Below are 23,967 nucleotides of genomic sequence, written 5' to 3'. Positions count from 1 at the left end.
ATTCTGAGGAGTCTGTTTTTAAAGAATTGCTCATTCACTCGACGCAACAAAACAAACTTTGAAGCAGTTCCTAATACAGTTTTTAAACAGCGAGAATGTATCTAAACAGTTTTTAAACAGCGAGAATGTATCATTCCACCAAGTCATTTTGCGAACAATGATTTTGATACCCCATTAAACACGTGGCTCGGAATGACGAACCACATGAATCGAATATGCATGTGAAAACTTCACACAAAACAACTCGTTGCGCGCCAAAAGATTCTTTCAACGATCTAGTATTCTTTCCTTCCACGACCAAGCACTTATGCAACTCGTTGCGCGCCAAACATCAATCGTAAATCTAGCAATCATTGGCGACTTTTTCAGTGGAAAATTCTATTGTCCATACAAAATAACTTTATTCGTTTTTCCCACTTTTCCGGTAAGTTTTCCTAATTTTTTTGTTGATGTACGAACCCGGTGGGGGTAAAAACTGATCAAACAAAAAAAAATCATCTCAATCCGTCCATCCGTTCCTCAGTGATGCGATTACAAAGAATGATCTCTGCATTTTTATATATATAGATAGTATACCACAGTATTATATATGAGAATATGATTGATGTGAGAAAAGAATCATTACATTACTATGTTGTATTAAAACAGGTTTCTGACTATTTTATTCAGCGTGAACATATGGTAACAGTGTAAAGCTATGGTAGAGTTTTTTCGCCTATTCGCCACTAATGGCGCTACATGTTATCGTGCACGGTCCCTATATTGGCAGGCAAGGATGGCTTTTATCGTATCAAAGAACGTTCACTGGCAACTCTTCAACGATTGAACCAGTGCCATCAAAGAGAAACGGAAATCATCGCAACAACAAAAACCTGGCATGGCTCGTTTAACATAGAATCGACACCAGTGCGAGAGCGAATTTCTCTCGATGACATTTCTGAGAATCAAAGGTTAGCACGCTCCTGTGGGGATCCTCTCTGAAGCAACAAACGTTAGCTTATTCTCGTTTCGCGATCTGATTCTATACAGGCAGTTGACAATTGCGATAGAATCATTTTACTATTGCCGCTTACTCTAACTATGTGCATATAACCTTTGTATGAGTTGTGTCTATGAAAAAGTCTGTGTATGCACACATAAGTTTTGAAATATTGCAACCTAGTATGATAATCATGAAGTTGAATCATCGATTCGATTTTCTGCGATAATTGTCAACTTGCGATTCTCTCTTGGAAAATCCCACACAGCAACGATCATTATCAGACTGTAAATTTTTTTAAGGGCGTGAAATACTCAGAGTATGAAGTGGAGCGAAGAAAAGTAGCACAATTCCTTTCAAGGTTCATGCATTGAGAGATCCGAGTTCTTGCAGCATCTTCTACCGGATTGAAAATGTTGTAGGGGAAAGTCTTATAAAGCGCCCCTGCTAGCCAAAATGCCCCCTTCCCTTTCTTAATCATTGAAGACTTTTCTGAACCAAAGTTTTATCACTAACACTATCTTTTAGTAGGATCTTTCTGCTATGCAAGTTTGGTGGTTGTCGTTTGCAGGAAAGTATGAAAAAACTAAAAATTTCATTTGGCAGCTTTTCGATGTAAAGTTTTGCTTCGACTAAATAGATGTTTTATCCAACATTTCTTTGACATACTGATTATCTCAAAACAGTAACTTTATGGACATTTCAAGAAGCACAATGCATCGTTGTTGCGGGATAAAATGTCTTTTGTTGTGTGTCATGCCACTGATTTGTTGTGAGACATATTTTACGGTTGCTGGGGCATTATGTCTGAGGCGAGCGAAAATAACCAAGAATGTGGCCGTTTTGAAAAAATGTGTTTATATCAATCAATTCTCATCTTTTCTATTGGAATCATTGAAAATTATGTTCCTCATCAGTATTGCAATGAAATACTTACATTCTCGAGGAAAATATATCAATACACTTGGAAATATCTCAATGTTTTCTTAAGGGGGGCATATTATAACACTTTACCCTATACAATATAGATAGCAATATAGCAGCTTCTGTCAAATTTTCGGTAATCACCAACACTGTTGGCAGGTATAAATACGATGTTGTATTGGAGAAAAAGACATAAACGAAACATAATCTTCTTTTTGAACATTTTTCTTCTAGATCGCGCGTAGCCCAGAAGGTTGGAAGACACAAAAAACATAATTTGACATATACAATTGGAGTGCAACATTCGAAACTCACTTCACTGTTCCGCGTGAAAACATTGTTGTGATGTGATGTGATGTGATGTGATGAGAAGTGAAGCCACCATCAGTTCAAGGACTTGCCAGTGGATGCGGGTAGACTTACAGTAGCTCCGATATGACTCATCCATTCACCTTCTTACTATAGCTGTTTCCGAAAAGCGAACAAAAAGGGTTGGGCGGATATGTAAGTAGAGTCACTTACTCGTATTCCGCGGGAATAAAAGATGCTCTTCCAACCATAATATCCAGTGCATGGATGAAGCATATCGCTATACATGCTTGAACCCGCCTGATGGTTTGTTTGAGAAGGGCGCGCCAGACTCATTTCAAACCTTCAGAATGAAACTAGTTTCCCGCAAGTGACTTGGGCTGGCTATCCACAATCCCTCGTCCAGTCACTAATTCGTCCGATGCCCTGATGCTCCCTCTCCTTTATGTCCCTGTGATAAATATTTTATATTGATAAATACAATGAAACATAGTGTAATGAAATTAATATAACATAAAAGGATATAATAAGATTACAAAATAATATAATATAATATAATATAATATAATATAATATAATATAATATAATTTTATTCAATATAATATAATACAATGTCATACAACATAATATAATTTATTATAAAACAATATATAAAATAACAGTTAATGTAGAGTGTCAGTTATGCTTTTCTATCTTCACAATACTGCAGGAAGTAGAATATTTTAATTCTAATAACAAAAATAATATCCACATCTATAGAAACAATATATGTTATTATTATTGATGACAAATTAATAATAATAACAATAAATGTAGTAATGAAAATAATAATAAACAGCAATATAATATAGTGCAATGAAATATATAAAAAAAAATAGAATGAATAAAATGATATGTTGCAATATGCTATGATATTATATTACTTGAATTCATATGTCATTTCTCATCCTCTCATGCTGCCATCAACGCATTCCATCGACCAATTGTCACCACAGACACACGTGTAGGCATGAAACAGGAACCAGTGAGGACCAAGCTCGCCTTGTGACGACCTTGATATTTAGTTAAAAGATTACTTTAAAAATGATAACTTATAAGGAAAACAAATTTATATTTTTCGCAGAGGTACGCAGTGCTACTCATAATAAACCCTTTAATATAATATAACATAATATAATATAATATAATACAACATAATGCAATACCATATAACATAATATAATAGAATACAAATAATATAATATAATATAATATAATATAATATAATATAATATAATATAATATAATATAATATAATATAATATAATATAATATAATATAATATAATACAATATTATATGCTATGATACAATATAACAGTTAATGTCGCAGTGTAAGTTACGCATTTTTACATATCGGTTTAGAAATTTATATATGGATATATCGTTACCCATGCGAAAAACATCAAAATAATTTGCAAGCAGTTTCAACAAGACTGTCCTTTTCAGCTTTTTAATGGATTGTTTTGCTTTGACACTTCTCATGAGTTTTTGGCTAATAAACATGTTAATAAAACCAATTTAATTTTTGTTTTTTTTTTGCTGTCCTTCAGCAATGATGGTGATAGATAAATAGAAACAAAGTTTCTGATTTTAATTACAAAGTTAGTTGTCAATGAGAATTTTGTGTTGGATAGAAATATTGCTGGTTTGTGTCCAGGATATTCGCCAACACATTCTCTAAAAATATAAGTTGTTTCAGCAAAGTAAATTCTCAACTTTAACAAATTTCATAGTTGCTTTGGAAATTTTGTTGTTAAAATCAACTAATTCAAAAACAGTAATACGAATTAGGCGCAGAGCTAATTTCGGTCGTTCCGTGTGGAAATTCTAAGCAGATACCACGTTACGTGATTTCTTAAGTGCATAGTTCATTGGTCTTATCACACAAATTGTTTGTTTATTTTTAGCGGTTAATTCCAAAGTGCAATATAACACATTCGGAATTCCCACAAGGGATTCAAAAACACTGATGTGCATGATTACTCAACTCGGTAACTCTAGTTTGAAGTGGATTTTCGGTACAATAAATCGTGACCGCCGCAGTCTTTGTTTACAGTCGTCTCGGTTCGGGTGTGAGCTTGGCGGCAATGAATCGTTCATATTAAAGTTATTGCCACCATAAGACCGTGGTCAAATATGATTAGAATATTCACCACCCGCGCGAAACGAGTTCAAACACGATGGTGCTGTAAAGGTGAGCAGTTTGAAGAAAATGCAACCGCACTTGACTATTTTACAGATAGCGCGAACCGGGCTGATATCTCAACTGAAGTGATTTATAGGTGACTATGCCGAGACGTTCGACAAATCCGTAACATTCGTGAATGGAACGCCGCGAATTCTGGACACGCGTGACACACAATAGCGCGAAACAGTGAGTGACAGCCGTTCGGTTTCGATAGCTTTTCACGTGTTTAAAGTGGAAATGTTGAAATATACTGTAAAACAGTAACAATGAATCAAATACAGACTAGTATTGCCATTGCGTGGACCGTGTTTGCGTGTAGCGTTAACTCGATTTATGGTAAATATTGTGAAGAGCTCGAAGAAAGAACAATGGTTGAATGGTGGTCGCTTGTTGTGAATACTATTAATATAAAAACAACAACAATCCAACAACGTGTCCTTGGGATTCTGCATCACATATAGTCGATCAATTTTGTGTTAGTCTGTCCACATATAGTACCAGTATGAGTATTGTTCATCCGAACAATCCAAACGTTATACTACCGTAAAAAGTATAAACATTAGAAATAATGCATTGGGAATTAGTTGCGTACAATTGTGAATGTAGCTACCGCTAAGAATGATCACTTCACTAAACATTTGCTTGATTAAATTGCTTAATTGGTGAATCAGTAAAATCAACAATCAAGAACTCAAATTATTTAAAGGTTACACTAGAAAGAAAAGTTAACAACGTCTAACTACTGAAATACTAAGTGATACAGATAGCGTGGATTTGGCCACCTAATCGACGAAACTTAAACTTTATTATTTCCTACTTTGCCACTCGATAACTGTAGATCACACTAGACGCTTATCGAATGAGTGTTAGTAGACACTATCTCAATAGTTTGTATGGGTATACAATCTTATTGATAAATTGAACCCACTGGCATAATTTTTTGCATTTCCGCATAGACGTTACAACACTTTCTTATACATTTTTACTACCGTTCAAAAACGTAAGCCCAACTGTGTTTACATGCCAAAAAACACTTGTATCATCAATAGATGTATAATACTAGATAAGGACTAGCACCGATTGTAACAGAAACGGTGTTTCGAGTAATGTATTTATCTATAAACCTGGCAATACTTAATGGGAGCCAATAGAAATAACTAAATAAAATTATAAATATCTATTAAGTGAGTTTCATAGATAAAACTTATGCAAAACTTAAAATTGATTCCAGCAAGGAATTTTTTTCAAATATAATAAGCTTGAACCTCGCCGATCACCTTCGATTGCCGCTATGCAGCTGATCGATATCAACTGAAATTCTACGAAAAATTTCAAGATCATCCTTCAATATACATCATCTAGTAACCGTAGAACACAATAATCAGTGCTGGCGCTGGTCAGATCTGTATGTAGATCGAGTTCGGAGGGTTGTTAGTTTAACACTTGTGGTTACTAGAGCCCTTATATACTACTGCGCACTCCACAAGTGTCACAGGGGGAGGATATTTGTTAGTAAACATTCCAGGGTTGGTCGTATTCGTGCGCGACTGAGTATGTGCCGGACTGAAAATGCTTGTTTAATAAAACTAAAATTACAGGTATTAAACGAAGGCTGAAAGGTAATTGTTAAATGCTATCTCAGAACGAGCTAGGACTAAAGACTGTCCCAGAAAGTATGGACGCACTTTGATTTCGCTGTAAATAATTCACAAGTGTTAGATATTAAAATTTTATTCGATATACTGATAATATTAGACTACAACAACAGAATATTATTCTCAACATTTGCTACCTATTCATTTAGGGGTTTTGGTACCTCATGGGTACCGGTTTGTGCAAAAGTACACATCACTGATTCCAATTTTTTTACGTTTCGACTTCGGCTCATCAGTGCAATTAGCAGATTATGTTGATCTGATAATTGCACTGATGTAAAAAAAATTGATTTGCTACTTAGCCATTGTATCAGGAATCAGAACAAATTGGCTCATTGGCCTTCTTGCGAACGTTCCTCATTAAATTCCGTACAGACTTCTTGGCGACAAGTTTTGATACTTTTTTCCAATCTTTTTCGAACTGTTGAATGGTTTCGGCTGCCGAGACATGTTTCCTAAGATGTGCCTTCGTAAATGCCCAAAATTCCTCAATTGGTCGAAGTTGTGGACAATTTGGTGGATTCATGTTTTTTGGGACGAAAGTGACATTTTTGGTAGTATACCATTCTACCGATGATTTCGGGTAGTGGCAAGAAGCAAGATCTAGCCAGAAGACAACAGGATTATTGTGGCTTCGAATCATGGGTAGAAGTCGTTTTTGTAAACATTCCTTGATGTATATTTCGCTGTTCATTGAAGCAGTGGAAATGAAGGGTTTCGAAATCTTACGGCAGCTACAAATTGCTTGCCACACCATAGCTTTCTTCCAAATTTTTCGACTTCAATCAATTTCTCGGACTGGTTTAACACTTGCCCTTCTCGCACCGTATAATATTGTGGTCCCGGCAAGGATTTGTAATCGAGTTTCACGTAGATTTCGTAGTCCATGATTATGCAGTTCAAATTTCCAGCAAGAATCGTATTGTACAGCTTTCAAACCCTCGGCCTGATCGATACTTCTTGTTTCGGACTACGTTTTGGTTGTTTCTGCTTCTTATAGGTTCGAAGATTCAAACGTTCTTTAGCACGAAGAACATTTGACTTCGAAGTGCCCACTTTTTTGGACAAATCCCGAACTGATACCTCCTTATTTTGCTCGTACGCCTTCAGTATACGTTTATCCAACTGAGGGTTAGCAGGACCTTTTTTTCGACCCGTTTTCGGTTTATCCTCAAAGATGTTATCCTCACCGAACTTCCTGATTGCATTTCGCACGACTTTTTCACTTATTCCTTCCATTTTTGCTATCTTTCTCAGTGACAGTCCGCGTTCTGTGCACCATTTGTACACAATTTTTTGACGTTGTTCTGCTGAAAGTCCACGCATTTCGAAACAAACTAATGAAAACGAATAGACAACTGCACAAGTGGTTAGAGAAGAGTGTAAACAACAGGACGAAACCTTAAAATTGACAGATTCTGAACCATTGCGAAATGGCAGCGGTTTTTGGTTGCGTCCATCCTTTTGGGACAGTCTTTATCACAAACTTTAATTGACAATGGGATCTAGGAGAAGCTAGTAAATATGATTCAAGTAAAATAAATTCATGTAAGACGAGATATAATATACAATTGAAAAAAGAATAGTTAAGACAGAATTCTTTTAAAAAATTCGGGATAAGTATTATAACAAAAATTGTTAGTTTAATGAAGCGATAATTTAGTAAAAAGTCACCAGATTTGAAACAAACCTTTTACGACATAGAAGCAGGAACCCAGCGGATCTATTCTTGGCTATTTTTTCTACCGCAATCCACACTGCCTCTAGGCTCGGCCATACAACTAATCACTGCAGTAATGAACCGAAACGTAAATGATGAAAATAGTGAAGGTACTTCATTTGTTACTATTAAGGGTCAGTTAAGCGAAAGAAGACTTTCCCTAAATTACCCAAAAAGGTACCTAAAATTCCACCATAAAAAAAGTCTCACAAGTACAAACAAAAAAAGTCAACTTCAAAGCCAAACACTGTGCTTGATGGTTTGTCAAATTCATAATCCAATGCAAGAACTATTACAAAAAAGACGATAACCCAGTGGGCTCCATTTCACAGCCACCAACATGATTACTGAAGTTTTCGGAAATTGTAGAATGAATTTTTACAACATTCAATATTTCTGGACCTTCCAATAGCTAAAACTTTTTTGAAGCAGTTATCAGCACAATGGCCAATTTTCTAAGGGTTTGTATCATTTGATGGATAATTTATTATTCGCCGCAAATGATTCAATCACTGTTCTGCAGTCTAATTGTCGAAGTATTAAGCCCAAACTTGATTCAATTAAAGTGTTATTGCACAGTAATAAATGTGATGTATTTGTTTTGTGCGAAACATGGCTTACATAAAGCATAGCTTTAAATTATAAGTCTGGATAGACACTTTCTGTATGGTGCAGGGTTTTTTGGAATTAAGAAATGCAATTCCTTCTATAGATTAAACATTCCTTCGGCTTCTAGTATAGAAGTTGTTGCTTGTCAAATAAACAAAGCTTCGGTTTATATTCCTCCTAGAGCTCTCGTTCCTGCTCCACGGTTGATTCTGTGAGATTTTAACTCGCACGGGATCACTTGGAGTTCCCTTTTCAATGGTAATAGATCCTTTTTAATATACAATATTTGTGATCATTTCAACATGAAATTTTGTCGTGAATACGACTTACTCTACTATGGCGCGCCATTTCAAAATTTACCCTCTGAGAGAGTGATAAGTTTTTGATCGTGAATATCTCTTGTTGTATCAAACGAATCAACATAATTTTTGCTACATGCCATTGGAAATATGATCACAATTTTATGGTAAAATTTTTAGTTGTGTGACATAATCTCAAATAATTCAAAATTAAACTTTTCCGGAATGTCTGGTACAAACGAGTATCAAAGAGGATAATTCATAAGGCGCGTTTGCCTTTATCGTATTTTAAAGGCTCATAGCTCAGTGATCTGTGAAAGGATTTATATAATCTAACTACCAATAGAATCGAAATTTTCCAACTTTAACGTGTATAGCAACAGTATTGAAGTATTTCAATAGTACACTATTGAAAAACCTGTCTCATTTGACCCATGTCAACACCAGCCAATCAGAACGCGTTCTGAGGAAAAGAACAAAATATCTGCTGCTGTACAACAAATCATTCCGCACAGTGCATAATATCGTAGTGAGGAAGGAAGGAAGTGTTAAGGAACATGTCAGTTGCATTCGTATTCACGACATCCAGTTATGTCTCTGACATTACCCACCCGCCTTTTTTAAATATGGACGGCATGACATGGATCCCAAGACGGATCAGGGTCATTTCACCGAAAGCCGTCGCCGAAAGCCATTTCGTCGAAGGGGTAATATCGCCGAATCCTGAAAACGTCTTGAAATCGTAATTAGAATTGATTTAAATTAAAGACAAACGAAAGATTGTACTTCTTGAATGATGATTAATTGTTGTACTCTTGAATAAAGATTGATTCACGAACCTCAGAGAGTAGTTCCCAAGAAAACTTGTTGACTATTAGCTACTAAGCATTAAAGCAATTGCATAGGTGTATCTACCAGGCAAATGTAGGTGGTATTTTTCGTTTATTAAGTGAAAATGAAAAAATATCTAATTCGGCTACGCCACATCGTTTTGGTTCATGTGCTGTCCGACCTCGCTACCGCTCATTCGAACCTAACTAAAGCAAAGAAACCTAGCTTTGAGCAGACCGGGCAAACGAGGCGGATACAGGTTTGTATGCAAGAGGCCGCCGCTTCCGACGGCGGGTTGGCGGCCGACTAGGCTGGCCTCGGTTATGGCTTCGGTTATGTGGCTGCGCCACATCAGTTACACAGCAGACATAATATGTAGGAGATATGACCCTTTCGGCGAAATGACCCTTTCGGCAAAATGACCCTTTCGGCGAAATGGCCTATTCGGCGAAATGGCCTATTTGGCTAAATGACCTATTCGGCGAAACGACTTTCGCGAAATGGCATTCGGCGAAATGACTTTCGGCGAAATGGCATTCGGCGAAATGACTTTCGGCGAAATGGCATTCGGCGAAATGACTTTCGGCGAATTGGCTTTCGGCGATATGACCCGCTCCCCCCAAGACCTCTTGTACGTCCGAGCAAAACAAAATGCTGGTAGATGTTTCTTAAACGGAGGGAGAGGAGGTACCACATTAGAGACCAAATACAAAAGCATACTTCGGGCCAAGAAATGTAGCTTGGAGAGACAGACATTTTTTCAATGTGCATTCTGGGCAATGAGAGTGTTTACTCAGAGTCTGTACTCCCTCCTATGGTGCCTTTTCCAGATCGAAAATCTTCAAACCTTAACCGCCGGGCAGCACCCCTTACGCATGTCCGATTTAGCTCAAATTTTGCATGAGGACATTTTTCGATGTGCTTAAACTTTTGAGCACTAGCGCTTTACGAAATTAGAGGTGATCCCAAAATATTGGCACCCTTATATGTATAGGATCGGTAGAAATCAACGTGTTTTGTCGGTTACGTCACTTATGCCATCATATCTCCAGAACCAAAAGTCACAGCCATTTGATAGTAGCTTTCAAACGAGCCCAAGTTAGCTAAAATCGGTTCAGCCATCTCTGAGCAAATTGGGCGCGTATAAATACAACGTGTTTTGTCGGTTACGTCACTTATACAATCATGTCTCCGGAACCAAAAGTCACAGCCGTTTGATCTTTGAACTTGATCAATGGCCCAACAGTAGCTTTCAAACGAACCCAAGTTTGTTAAAATCGGTTCAGCCATCTCTGAGAAAATAAAGCGCGTTCAAATATCTTCGAAAAGTGCACACACACATACACACATACACACACACAGACATTTTCCGATCTCGTCGAACTGAGTCAAATGGTATATAACACTATGGGTCTCCGATGCTCCGTTCGAAAGTCGGTTTTTCCAACAATTCTATGTCGAATTCTTGCATTGATTTTTCCTTTTATGTTTTCAAAATTTTTCAAAATTCTTATTTAAAATATTTAGATGAATCAATACAGCTTGTGTTGTTATATCTATGAATCAAATTAATCGTAGCGGTTGAACAAAAAAATCTTTCTAATTTTCGTTAGATGGTGTTCCAAATTCCAATTTAGTTGGTAACTCCTATCCCTACCTACCCGCGGTGCTGGCTGGGATACGGGTAACCATAGGAAAAATCGGGTAACCAACCCCGGTGGGACCTTGGTCGTATGCTGACAGAGAGCAAGCCTACCCGAGCGTCTGTTCCCCATGTTAGGGCGGCTCGAAACAGCGTCTGTGCTCCATGTTAGGAGCGGCTGATTACCGTCCTTGTGTCAGTGTAATTCTCTAAACAGAGCTGATACGATGGCCCTCCGACGAAGCAGGAGGTTGGTGCAGGCTCAACAAGCCGCCCGGAAAAAGGAAGTTACGAATAAGCAAGGAAGAAATACGACTCGGAATAATCGGCAAAGACCTACGCGACGAACTACGATTGGAAACTTGACACATGGAACTGCAAATCGCTTGCCTTCCCAGGATACGACCGAATGCTGCATGATGAGCTTCAAATCCGCGGCTTCGATGTCGTAGCACTGCACGAACTTTGTTGGACGGGACAGAAGGTGTGGGAAAGTGGGCATCGAGCGGCTATTTTCTACCAGAGCTGTGGCACAACCAACGTTCTAGGAACGGGATTTGTAGTGTTGGGCAAGATGCGCCAGCGCGTGATTGGGTGGCAACCAATCAGTGATAGGATGTGCGTATTGAAGATCAAAGGCCGTTTCATCAATTACAGCATAATCAACGTGCACTGCCCACATGAGATGAGACCCGATGACGAGAAGAAAGCATTGTACGCGCAGCTGGAACGAGCCTACGACTGCTGTCCAAGGCGGGCTGTAAAACTCGTCATCGGCGACATGAATGCTCAGGTAAGCCGGTAGGCAATGTACAGGAATGTGATCGGACTGGAGAGCCTGTACGCGGTAACAAACGATTACGGCCAACGATGCGTGAACTTTGCAGCCTCCCGAGGAATGGTAGTCCGAAGCACCTTCTTCCCCCGCAAAGATATCCACAGAGCCACCTGAAGATCACCTGATCAACATACGGAAAATCAAATCGACCACGTTCTCATTGTCGGGCAATTCTTTCCCGACGTCATCAATGTCCGCACCTACCGCAGTGCCAACCTTGATTCTGACTACTACCTTGTCGCGGTTTGTATGCGCTCAAAACTATCGACGGTGCACAACACTCGTCGCACATGAACGCCGGAATTCAATCTCGAACAGTTACGTAGCGTTCGTACTGCAGAGGAATACGCGCGTCGACTCTTGAAGACGGCTGGAGGAATATAAGATCCGCCGTGAGTAGCACTGCTTCAACCGTACTAGGTACGAGGTTATCGAATCGAGGAAATGACTGGTTTGACGGCGAATGTCAGCAGTTGGTCGAAGAGAAGAATGCAGCAAGGACAAGGATACTGCAACACAGCACGAGAGCGAACGAGGAACGATACAGACAGGCACGGAACAGACAGAACACGGTTTTCCGGAGGAAAAAGCGCCACCAGGAAGACCAAGATCGCGAAGCGATGGAACTGCTTTACCGCGCAAATGATACACGGAAATTCTATGAGAAGTTGAACCGCTCACCCTGAGGCTACATGCCACAGGCCGAAATGTGCAGAGATACCAGTGGTAACCTTCTCACAAACGAACGTAAGGTGATCACAGGTGGAAGCAGTACTATGACGAGCATCTGAATGGCGAAGCACAAGATACAGAGAATGACACAGGAATCAATCTGGGTGCACGCTCAGCCGACGACAGATTCCCAGCACCTGATCTGTCGGAGATAAGTGAGGAGATCGGCAAGCTGAGGAACAACAAAGCCGCGGGTAATGACCAGTTACCAGGCGAGCTGCTCAAACATGGAGGAAAGGCACTGGCTAGAGCGCTGCACTGGATGATTTCTAAGATTTGGGAGGAGGGAATTCTACCGCAGGAAAGGATGGATGGAGTGGTATGTCCCGTCTACAAGAAGGGCGATAAGCTGGATTGTTGCAATTACCGCGCAATCACATTGCTGAACGTCGCCTACAAGGTACTCTCACAAATCCTTTACCTTCGTCTATCACCAATAGCTAAGGAATTCGTACGGCCATACAAAGCGGGATTTACTGGAGCCCGCGCCACTACGGATTCGCGATAAGACAAGTACTCCAGAAGTGTCGTGAATACAACGTACCCACACATCATCTATTTATTGACTTCAAAGCGGCATACGACACAATCGATCGAGAACAGCTATGGCAGATCATGCACGAATACGGTTTCCCGGATAAACTGACGTGATTGGTCAAAGCAACGATGGATAGAGTGATGTGCTACGTCCGAGTATCTGGGACGCTCTCGAGTCCCTTCGAATCTCGGAGAGGGCTACGGCAAGGTGATGGACTCTCTTTCATCTGGTTGAATATTGCTTTGGAAGGTGTGATTCGAAGAGCGAGGATCGACATGAGTGGCACGATCTTCCGAAAGTCCGTACAACTTTTTATTTTCGCTGACGATATTGATATTGTGACACGTAACCTTGAGAAGATAACGGAAACCTACATCGGACTGAAAGCTGAAGCTAGGCGTATCGGACTGGCCATAAATGCGTCTAAAACAAAATACATGAGAGGAAGAGGCTCTACAGGGTCCGGCACTCGAAGTGTAACCAATTAAAAAGGCCATAAATTCAGTTTGGAAAATTACTTTTACTTAATTCAAAGTACAAAATGTGTAAAAATAATACAAAATTCAGAATCAATTTACTTTTGCTCGATATGACCACCTTTCGCCTTGACTTGATGACTTGAGAGAGCGAAGGAGTTGCTTCGTTCGGCCGAAAGCGGTCGATTTCCGAACATTGTATTTTCTGACGAGAAAATTTTTCCAATTGAGCAATTCGTAAACTCTCAAAACGATAGGGTTTACTTGACCGACCGTTCATACGAGAATTTGAGTCATCGATTGGCCACCAGGAGGCAGCACCCGCAACAGATAATGGTTTGGGCCGCTGTAACCGCAGATGGGCGCTCTCCAATCGTTTTCGTCGAGCCTGGCGTCAAGGTAAATGCGACATATTATCGGAAAAGTATTCTGGAGGTTGCTTTGAAGCCGTGGGTAGACAAACATCTCGGTGGCTGACCATGGACGTTTCAACAGAACTCGGCACCGTCTCACAAAGCTCGAGTGAACCAAGAATGGCTGAAAAACAACGTTCCGAACTTCATCACGTCCACACAATGGCTCTCGAATTCACCAGATGCGAATCCAATTAATTATTCTCTTTGGGCCATTTTGGAGAGCAAAGTCCGAACTAAAAGATACACCAGTCTCGAGGCGCTGAAAAAAGTTATTGTCCGCGAGTGGGCCAAAATACCTGCAAGTCACATTCGGCCAAACGAAGCAACTCCTTCGCTCTCTCAAGTCATCAAGTCAAGACAAAAGGTGGTCATATCGAGCAAAAGTGAATTGATTCTGAATTTTGTATTATTTTTACACATTTTGTACTTTGAATTAAGTAAAAGTAATTTTCCAAACTGAATTTATGGCTTTTTTAATTTGTTACACTTCGAATGCCGGACCCTGTAGAGAAGAAACACTACGCCTTCCACCACAAATATTGATAGACGGTGACGATATCGAGGTGGTTAACGAGTTTGTGTATTTGGGCTCACTGGTGACCGCCGACAATGACACCAGCAGAGAAATACAGACACGTATTTTGGCAAGGAATCGTGCGTACTTTGTACTCAGAAAACCCTTCGATCGAGAAAAGTCGCCAACGCACGAAATTGACCATCTACAAAACGCTCATTAGACTGGTTGTTCTCTATGACCACGAGACCTGGACTATGTTGGCAGAGGACCAACGCGCCCTCAGTGTTTTCGAAAAAAAGGTACTGAGGACCATCTATGGCGGAGTGCAGATGGAAGACGGAACGTGGAGACGGCGTATGAATCACGAATTGCAACAGCTGCTAGGAGAACCACCCATCGTACGGACAGCTAAAATCGGACGTCTACGATGGGCTGGGCATGTCATAAGGATGTCGGACGACAACCCAGCGAAAATGGTTCTTGAATCTAATCCGACTGGTACAAGAAGAAGGGGAGCTCAGCGAGCAAGGTGGATCGATCAAGTGGAGGATGATCTCAGAAGCGTCCGTGCCTTGAGTGGCTGGCGACGAGCAGCCATGGACCGAGTTTGTGGAGACGTATCCTTGATACAGCAAAGGACACCCCAGGCCTACAGCTGTTAGGTAAGGTAAGGTAAGTGTTCCAAATTCACAATCGAATTTACTTTTTGGTTAACGCTAGCTCTCGGAATTCTAACAGTTCGGCTGAAAAGTTCGTATCGTTTAATAGAAACACACATTTTTTGCCAAAATTCGTTTTTATTATTCAACATAATTGCCATCAGAGGCGATACAGCGATTATAGCGATCTTCCAACTTTTCGATACCATTTTTGTAGTACGATTTGTCCTTTGCCTCAAAATAGGCCTCAGTTTCAGCGATTACCTCTTCATTGCTTCTAAATTTTTTACCAGCGAGCATTCTCTTGAGGTCTGAGAACAGGAAAAAGTCACTGGGGGCCAAATCTGGAGAATACGGTGGATGAGGGAGCAATTCGAAGCCCAATTCGTTCAATTTCAACATGGTTTTTCGTTGTTGTTTTTGATCGATTGTGAGCTCACGCGGCACCCATTTTGCACAAAGCTTTCTCATATCCAAATATTCGTGAATAATATGTCCAACACGTTCCTTTGATATCTTTAACATAGCATCAATGATCATATCAAATATGTAAGAATACATTCTCACAAAATGTAACATTGATGTTTGTCAAATGAAAAGCGTAGCCGTGGTTAATCATTTATGATGTCAATTTTCGGTTCATTATCTTTATGTTGGCAATTCCCTATCAGCCGGTGGGTAAAACAACACGATTACTAAATCAATATGCTTCAGGATCAAGTAAACATTTTCAGTAGGTCTTGCTCTTCAATGTCTACTTTTTGTCTAATCATTAATCTATTAAACAATCTATCACATCCTTCGAGGCAGAGGGTTAAAAGTGATATCCGGATAGAAAATTGGAGTTAAGAGCTTTGAAAGAAATACATTACTCATGTAACGCATTTTCGAACCATGATTAATTTTCATGGGAGAAGAGTTATTGCTCATGGTTTCATGAGAAGTTAAAATGGTTGGTTTCATGATTTGCTAATCATGACAGCATCTCAATAGGACACATCCTGCCGTAGATGATTCGAATAGTACGAATAAACGTAGACAAATGTTTTTATTTGCTAATCGTGTGTCATCTAAGCTTAACCGAACTTATGAATGAAATTTCTTGCAGTACCTATATACAGTGACATTTTCAAACACCATCCGATGCAGAATGGCGCCGCACGCAGTAGCATTTCCAGTACGCTTAACAGAGCCAACATTACGTTTGTGGAAAATAAAAACGAATCTCTGACACCGATGGTGTGTGTTTTGACCACATCCATGGACGACCTTCCGCCGGATATTTTCACAAGTCTGTATTGATGGTTTTTCAATCCGAGAAGGTATCATTCAAATTTGACTGTTCAATTTCAGAATCTGAACGACTCAACGGTGCCATCGTGATTCATTTTTTCGCTGCAATATATTTTTTCACAATTTTAGCTTACACTTGCAGTGAGTATTTTCTTCCGTCGGTGGAGTGCATTTGCGAAGATCTGCATCTATCGGAGGTACATGATTTGCTCTTCGAGTTTGTAGAACTGGTTAGGTTTTATGTTTTTTTTTGTACGAAATAGGATGTGGCAGCTGCAACGTTCATGGCTACAGCCACTTCAATGCCTGAGTTTTTCACCAACACAATCAGTACACTGATAGTAGACTCGGATATGGGTCTCGGGACGATCATGGGATCTATGCTGTTCAACACGCTCGGCGTGGCAGCTCTCGTGGGATTGCTTACCAAAACGGTGAGAAACCTTGTCATTTATAAATCCCTTGCAAGGTATTGTCTTACTAAAACTATTTTCTTGAAAATATAACAATAATTACAGCACGTACAATTGGACTGGTGGCCATTGACGAGGGATTCGGTAATCGTTTTGATCATCACCAGCTTACTCGTCGGTTGTCTTTGGGATGAACGTGTTTACTGGTATGAATCAGTAGTGTTTGTCATTCTGTACGTCGCATATTTCCTAGTGATGTTTCAGAATGAGCGAATGAAAAGGATTGCAGTTGATCTGATCGAAATACGCTGGGATCTTTGCCGCAGAATACAAACAAGTGCTGATGATGATTTCATAGAGCCAAAGTCTTGTCGAAAATACTCAATAGCAGTTTTAGAAGAAGCCGCCAACACAGTTCAACACGATGTTTCAAATGGCGTAAAAAAAATCTCACGCATCTCGGAATCCAACCCACCCGTAAACAACACTGACAGTAGAATGCGTTTGTTTCGAATCTCAACATCGTCATGGTTCAGCATTTTTTGGTGGTTCTACACTTGGCCGTTTCGGGTACTCACATTTTTTACCATCCCGCATCCCCGGTACTGTCGGAAGCTCTACCCGTTAACCTTTATCATGTGCATCGTTTGGATCGGCGGTACATCTTACGTGGTATTCTGGATGATGTCCGTAATCGGAAGCACCTTTGATGTTCCAGAGACGGTAATGGGGTTAACTTTCCTGGCGTTCGGTGGATGCATGCCGGAAGCGGTTTCAGCAATAACTGTTATTCGAAAAGGTTTCTTATGAGTATGATAACGATCAGTGTCGAAGACTTAACCTATTGATAATTTCACAGGAAACGGAGCCATGGGGGTGTCGAATTCGCTGGGTGCCAACACATTGGCCATCTTGTTTTCCTTAGGCTTGCCATGGTTTATCAGAAATATGGTAGAAGGTGGTGCAACTACTGGAGCTTATGTAGAAATAAATTCATACGGAATGCACTACTCGGTATTGGCTATGTTCCTGGCCGTTGCAATATTGTACGCAGTGTTGTACGTAGCGAAATACACTTTAAGAAAGTTAGTCGGTGTAGCCTTAGCGGTAGGTTATTTTTGTATTGTTACGTTTATGATATTGGCGGAGTTGGACGTTTTGTTTCCATCAGACAACGTATGCTAACTCCAAGACTAACAGACTTTTGTATATGTGGAATCGTGAAATTGTCGACATACTGAATAAATAATTTTTGGATAGAATTTTAGAAATAGAAATAGTTTCATTACATAATTTGTAACTTACTCAAAAGTAATGAAAAAGTTGTGATTATATGCGGCTCTACTTTGATTATAGTGGAAAAAATCTTTTTTAATCCACCTAGTGGTGTAATGATGCCTTTCTCATATTACTTATATTTTCCAAAATATCACTAGAAGATTCTGTGAAGAAATTTTTTTTATCGATCTTGAATAAAATAAGAAACTTTCTTAGGATATAAACTAGCATAACCTTTTCAATTTGTAAACAGTTATGTTGAGTTAATAGGATTTTTTCTTTATTTTGCATCGTCGCACTAAATGATAAAATACACTTTACGCTGTAGTTCTGGAACCTAAAGTCGGATTCGGGTGAAATTAAACAGCAACCTATGAGACTATATGAACTTTTATTTGAGCCTGTTTGTGTAAATCGATCAAATCATCTCTGAAGAAATTGAGTGAGTCTCGTTTTAAACTTTTTGACCACTATTACCGGTACTTCTGGAACCGGGAACTTGGATAGGGAACCAGTATAGCCGAAGTCGGTTCCTTTAGTAAGAAACTAATTTTACCTACAAATTGAATACGTTTTAAGCCAAATCTAGAAGAATTTTACCCTTTTTTGCATCGTCGCTCTAAATGACGGTGTGAAATTCAATAGCAACTTATTGGACTATGAGATTTTTTTGTTTTATGAGTGTTTTTTTTTGTCGTGAATACGACTTACTTTACTATGGGGTGCCTTTTCAAAATTTACCCTCTGAGAGAGTGATAAGTTTTTGATCGTGAATATCTCTTGTTGTATCTAACGAATCAACATAACTTTTGCTACATGCCATCGGAAATATGATCACAATTTTATGATAAAATTTTCAGTTGTGTGGCATAATCTCAAATAGTTCAAAATTCAACTTTTCTGAAATTTTTGGTATAAACGAGTATCAAAGAGGATAATTCATATGGCGCGTTTGCCTTTCTCGTATTTTGAAAGCTCATAGCTCAGTGATCTGTGGAAGGATTTATATAATCTAACTACCAATAGAATCGAAATTTTTCAACTTAAACGTGTATAGCAAAAGCATTGAAGTATTTCAATAGTACACTATTGAAAAATCTATCTCATTTGACCCATGTCAACACCAGCCAATCAGAACGCGTTCTGAGGAAGAGAACAAAATAGCTGCTGCTGTACAAAAAAACGTCCGAGAAAAATGTTCCGAAAAGTGGTGAATATCGCAGTGAGTTCCTCAATTTGGTCCTTCTGAATGCTAGAAACGAATCCCTACAGCATATTGATAGTTTCTTTCAATAAATTATGCAAATCCGAAATGAAATAATCGACATTAAAATTCTATATGCGGCTATTTTTATAGCCGTTAGGACCGCCCATTAGTGAAAAAGATACAAACGAAATCACATAAAAGGAAATCTCTTAACAAAAATTCAATCAGTTTGGATTCAATCGCCACTGCGAGCAGATGTGTTTTGTGTCGTCTGCACAGCTAGTTTCGCTTTCGACAAGAGCGATTACGTCACAGCTGCCAGTCATTAGCCTTGGGAAAAAAACAACGGTGGAGAGCATTGCACAATATCAGCCGTTCTAATGGCTCTAAAAGTTTTCTAAAGAACTATTAGGATTTGTTGTTTGCAAATCGTAGGGAAATATCCTCAGTTTACTGCAAATCAAGAACAGTTTGCTTAGATTTGTGCACTTTTCGCTGTGTGAAATTCACAGTAATCGAGATCAAGTGAAGCTTTCTTTGTTTTTGCGAAAAATGTGAAAAAGGGGAATGCGTGCAAAATTCATACAATTGATATTCGGAAGTGTTAAGGAACATGTCAGTTGTTTTCGTATTCACGACATCCAGTTATATCTCTGACATTACCCACCCGCCTTTTTTAGCTGTGTCGAATGATATAGAACGCTTAGCCCTCTGGGCCAATTTTCACTAGTCAATTTTTCAAGTGATTGCAGTGATTTTATAGAAAAGCATCTTTATCATGATCTTTTAATATCACTAACAAGTAGATACAAATTCATTCGTAACCGAATGTTCGAAGTGAACACACGCGTTTTTTAACAATCGACATCGATAAGACGAAGGTGCCTATCACAGCAGAGACTGTAGTATAGGCATTAAATAAAAGTGATAAAAAGTAGCATCCCCGCAAGTGAGTTCTGTCTGTGCAACGGTTTCGTATCGGTATCGACAGTAGACGCTATTGTGCTATCCTCGGGCAGCAGTTATTTCTATTGTTTGCTACCCGCATCGCAGCAGCCAAATCTTGAGTCAAGGTCACGCTGAGACACAACGAAGGAGTGAAGGAGCAACTCACCTAACAGCTTACTGTGACATACTGTTAAGTATTTTCTCAAACTTTTTCTTTCTACTTTTACTATTCATATATTTTCTTTTCATTTTATTTCTTTCATTCTCATTTCAAGTGCGGGAGACTTCTTTATTTCCGTACTTTAAATATGAATATTGATAACAGTGGGGGTGTCTCGGAGGAGGGCGAAGCTTCTAAATGTTCTTCGTTCATTTACGAGGAACATTTAGAAGCTGAGTTTGCTTCCGAGATACCATCTACCCCTCCGATACCATCTCCCCCTCCGATGCCATCTCCCTCTCCGATGCCTCCATCTCCCTCTAAGATATTGCCTGCTCGCCAAAAAGTTTACCAAGACGATGGCTCGGGGGGTCCGTGACTTCCGGCCCAAATGAAAGTCTCTCAGAGTTTTAAATATTGCTCGGGACCTGACAAAATACTACTCGGCAATAAAAACAATAGATAAGGTTTCGCCAAAAAAGTTACGCGTTGTTGTGTCCGACCTGAAGCAAGCAAACGAGATTGCTACCAGCGAGTTGTTCACGAGGGAGTACCGCGTGTACGTCCCGTCTCATGTGGTGGAGATCGACGGTGTGGTCCGTGACGAAAGTCTGACAATCGAAGATCTGATGAAGGACGGAGTAGGCCGTTTCAAAAACCCCGACCTTCAACCAGTGAAAATTTTGGAGTTCAAGCAATTGCACTCCAAATCGATAGATGGTAAATTTTACCAATCGGACTCATTTCGCGTGACTTTTGCCGGATCTGCACTTCCAAATTATTTGGTAGTGAGTGGAGTTCGTCTACCTGTTCGGCTGTATGTACCGCGGGAAATGCATTGTACAAGCTGCAAACAGCTAGGTCATACGGCAACCTATTGTTGCAACAAACTGCGATGCGGCAAATGCGGAGAGGTCCATAAGGACGATCTCTGCAGAAGACCAGTGGAAAAGTGTTGCTACTGCGGGGAGAATCCTCATGATCTTCCGCTGTGCCCTACGTACATACAGCGTGCGGAGAAATTGAAGCGATCCGTGAAAGAACGTTCCAAACGTTCTTATGCGGAAATCTTAATAAGAACCATTCTATCGACCCCGGAGAACCAGTTTGCAATCTTGCCAGTTGAAGAGGATACCTCTGACGACCCAGGCGAAGGACCTTTCTACACACAGGTTGAAGGAAGCAGGAAAAGACAAAATCTGGCTTCTCCCAAGCTTCCTCGTCAAGGCCTCAGACTGTCCTCTTCGTCACAAAAGAACCAAACGGAAACGAAAAGTGCTGACTCAAAATCGAAGCAAACACCTTCTGGGTTCAAAAAACTTAGGGATGATAAGGAGTACCCAGCACTTCCTGGGGCATCAAAAAACCCGAATGACCCCGAAGCACAACCAGAAAATCCAACAAACGCTGGATTATTGAAATTTTCTGATATCGTGGACATATTATTAACAGCCTTCAATATTACCGATCCTCTAAAAAGTTTCCTAACTGCTCTACTGCCAACAGTAAGGACATTTTTAAAACAGTTGACTGAATAATGGCCCCTCCTTGCAGCGATCGTATCTTTTGATGGATAATTTACCACTGAGAATCGAAGATATGATCATTGTGCTTCAGTGGAATCCCAAAACTTGATTCTTTCAAACACTTAATACATACTCATAACAGATCGGCTGAAAAGTTCGTATCGTTTCTATGAGAGGGCGTCACTAGAATTAAATCCATACCATTTTCAGTTAGTACCAACTTTCAAAAGATACGTGTATAAATTTGACAGCTGTCTGATTATTAGTTTGTGAGATATTGTATTTTGAGCGAAGCTACTTTTGTTATTGTGAAAAAAATGGAAAAAAAGGAATTTCGTGTGTTGATGAAACACTACTTTTTGATGAAAAAAAGTGCCGCCGATACCAAAAAATGGCTTGATGAGTGTTATCCAGACTCTGCACCGGGCGAAGCAACAATTCGTAAGTGGTTTGCAAAATTTCGTACTGGTCATATGAGCACCGAAGACAATGAAAGCAGTGGACGTCCAAAAGAGGCTGTTACCGATGAAAACGTGAAAAAAATCCACAAAATGATTTTCAATGACCGTAAAGTGAAGTTGATCGAGATAGCTGACACCCTAAAGATATCAAAGGAACGTGTTGGACATATTATTCACGAATATTTGGATATGAGAAAGCTTTGTGCAAAATGGGTGCCGCGTGAGCTCACAATCGATCAAAAACAACAACGAAAAACCATGCTGAAATTGAACGAATTGGGCTTCGAATTGCTCCCTCATCCACCGTATTCTCCAGATTTGGCCCCCAGTGACTTTTTCCTGTTCTCAGACCTCAAGAGAATGCTCGCTGGTAAAAAATTTAGAAGCAATGAAGAGGTAATCGCTGAAACTGAGGCCTATTTTGAGGTGAAGGACAAATCGTACTACAAAAATGGTATCGAAAAGTTGGAAGATCGCTATAATCGCTGTATCGCCTCTGATGGCAATTATGTTGAATAATAAAAACGAATTTTGGCAAAAAAATGTGTGTTTCTATTAAACGATACGAACTTTTCAGCCGAACTGTTAATAGCGATGTATTCTCCTTGAGTGAAACTTTACTTACTTCTAACATCAACCTCGACTTCCATAATTTCAACATAATCCGCCTGGACCGAGAAGACTCTTATGAAGGGGTACTTTTAGGGATTAAAAAGTGCTATTCATTTTATCGTATTAACCTCCCCTCGACACCGGGAATTGAAGTTTTGCCAAATTAATATTAAAAGCAAAGATCCATGTATAGCTTCTATCTACATTTCTCCCAGAGTCTCGATAGGGCATCGTCGGCTTGCAGACATCATAGAACTTCTTCCTTCACCGCGGCTGGTTTTAGGGGACTTTAACTCGCATTGTACAGGATGGGGCTGCTTATATGATGATAACCGTTCTTCGTTAATCCAAGATCTGTGTGACAACTTCAATTTGACAATTCTAAACACGGGAGAAATGACACGGAACCCTAGACCGCCAGCACAACCAAGTGCGCTGGATTTATCCCTTTGCTCGACTTCGCTACAGTTAGATTGCAAGTGGAAGGTAATCTGTGATCCTCACGGTAGCGATTACTTGCCGATCATAGTTTCTATCACCAACCGTGTAAGACCATCGTACGATTTCACACGAAACATTGATTGAAAATGTTACGCTAGCTCGATATATGAGAAACTAGAAACATCACAGGAGCTTCCTCCGGAGGAAGAGTATACATTTTTGGCTGGCTTGATTCTTGACATCGCAATTCAAGC

General features: G+C 39.7%; 1 protein-coding gene across 2 annotated transcripts; it reads left to right on the top strand.

Moving 5' to 3' along the window:
- Positions 1–4,331: 4,331 nt before the first annotated feature.
- Positions 4,332–18,414, top strand: LOC131437860 (sodium/potassium/calcium exchanger 4-like). Of its 2 annotated transcripts, none has more exons than XM_058607487.1 (6): positions 4,332–4,448; positions 16,483–16,665; positions 16,728–16,864; positions 16,931–17,101; positions 17,186–17,879; positions 17,940–18,414. In XM_058607487.1, exons 1-6 carry the CDS (start codon positions 4,391–4,393, stop codon positions 18,263–18,265), a joined length of 1,569 nt encoding a protein of 522 aa, XP_058463470.1. In that variant the 5' UTR covers positions 4,332–4,390; the 3' UTR covers positions 18,266–18,414. The 2 variants fall into 2 exon arrangements, with proteins under 2 accessions (XP_058463470.1, XP_058463469.1); XM_058607486.1 differs by lacking the exon at positions 4,332–4,448 and adding an exon at positions 4,473–4,778.
- Positions 18,415–23,967: the final 5,553 nt, after the last annotated feature.

This window comes from Malaya genurostris, chromosome 3 (assembly GCF_030247185.1).
Source record: "Malaya genurostris strain Urasoe2022 chromosome 3, Malgen_1.1, whole genome shotgun sequence".
NCBI classification, from domain to species: domain Eukaryota; kingdom Metazoa; phylum Arthropoda; class Insecta; order Diptera; family Culicidae; genus Malaya; species Malaya genurostris.
This window is presented reverse-complemented; position numbering and strand designations above follow the sequence as displayed.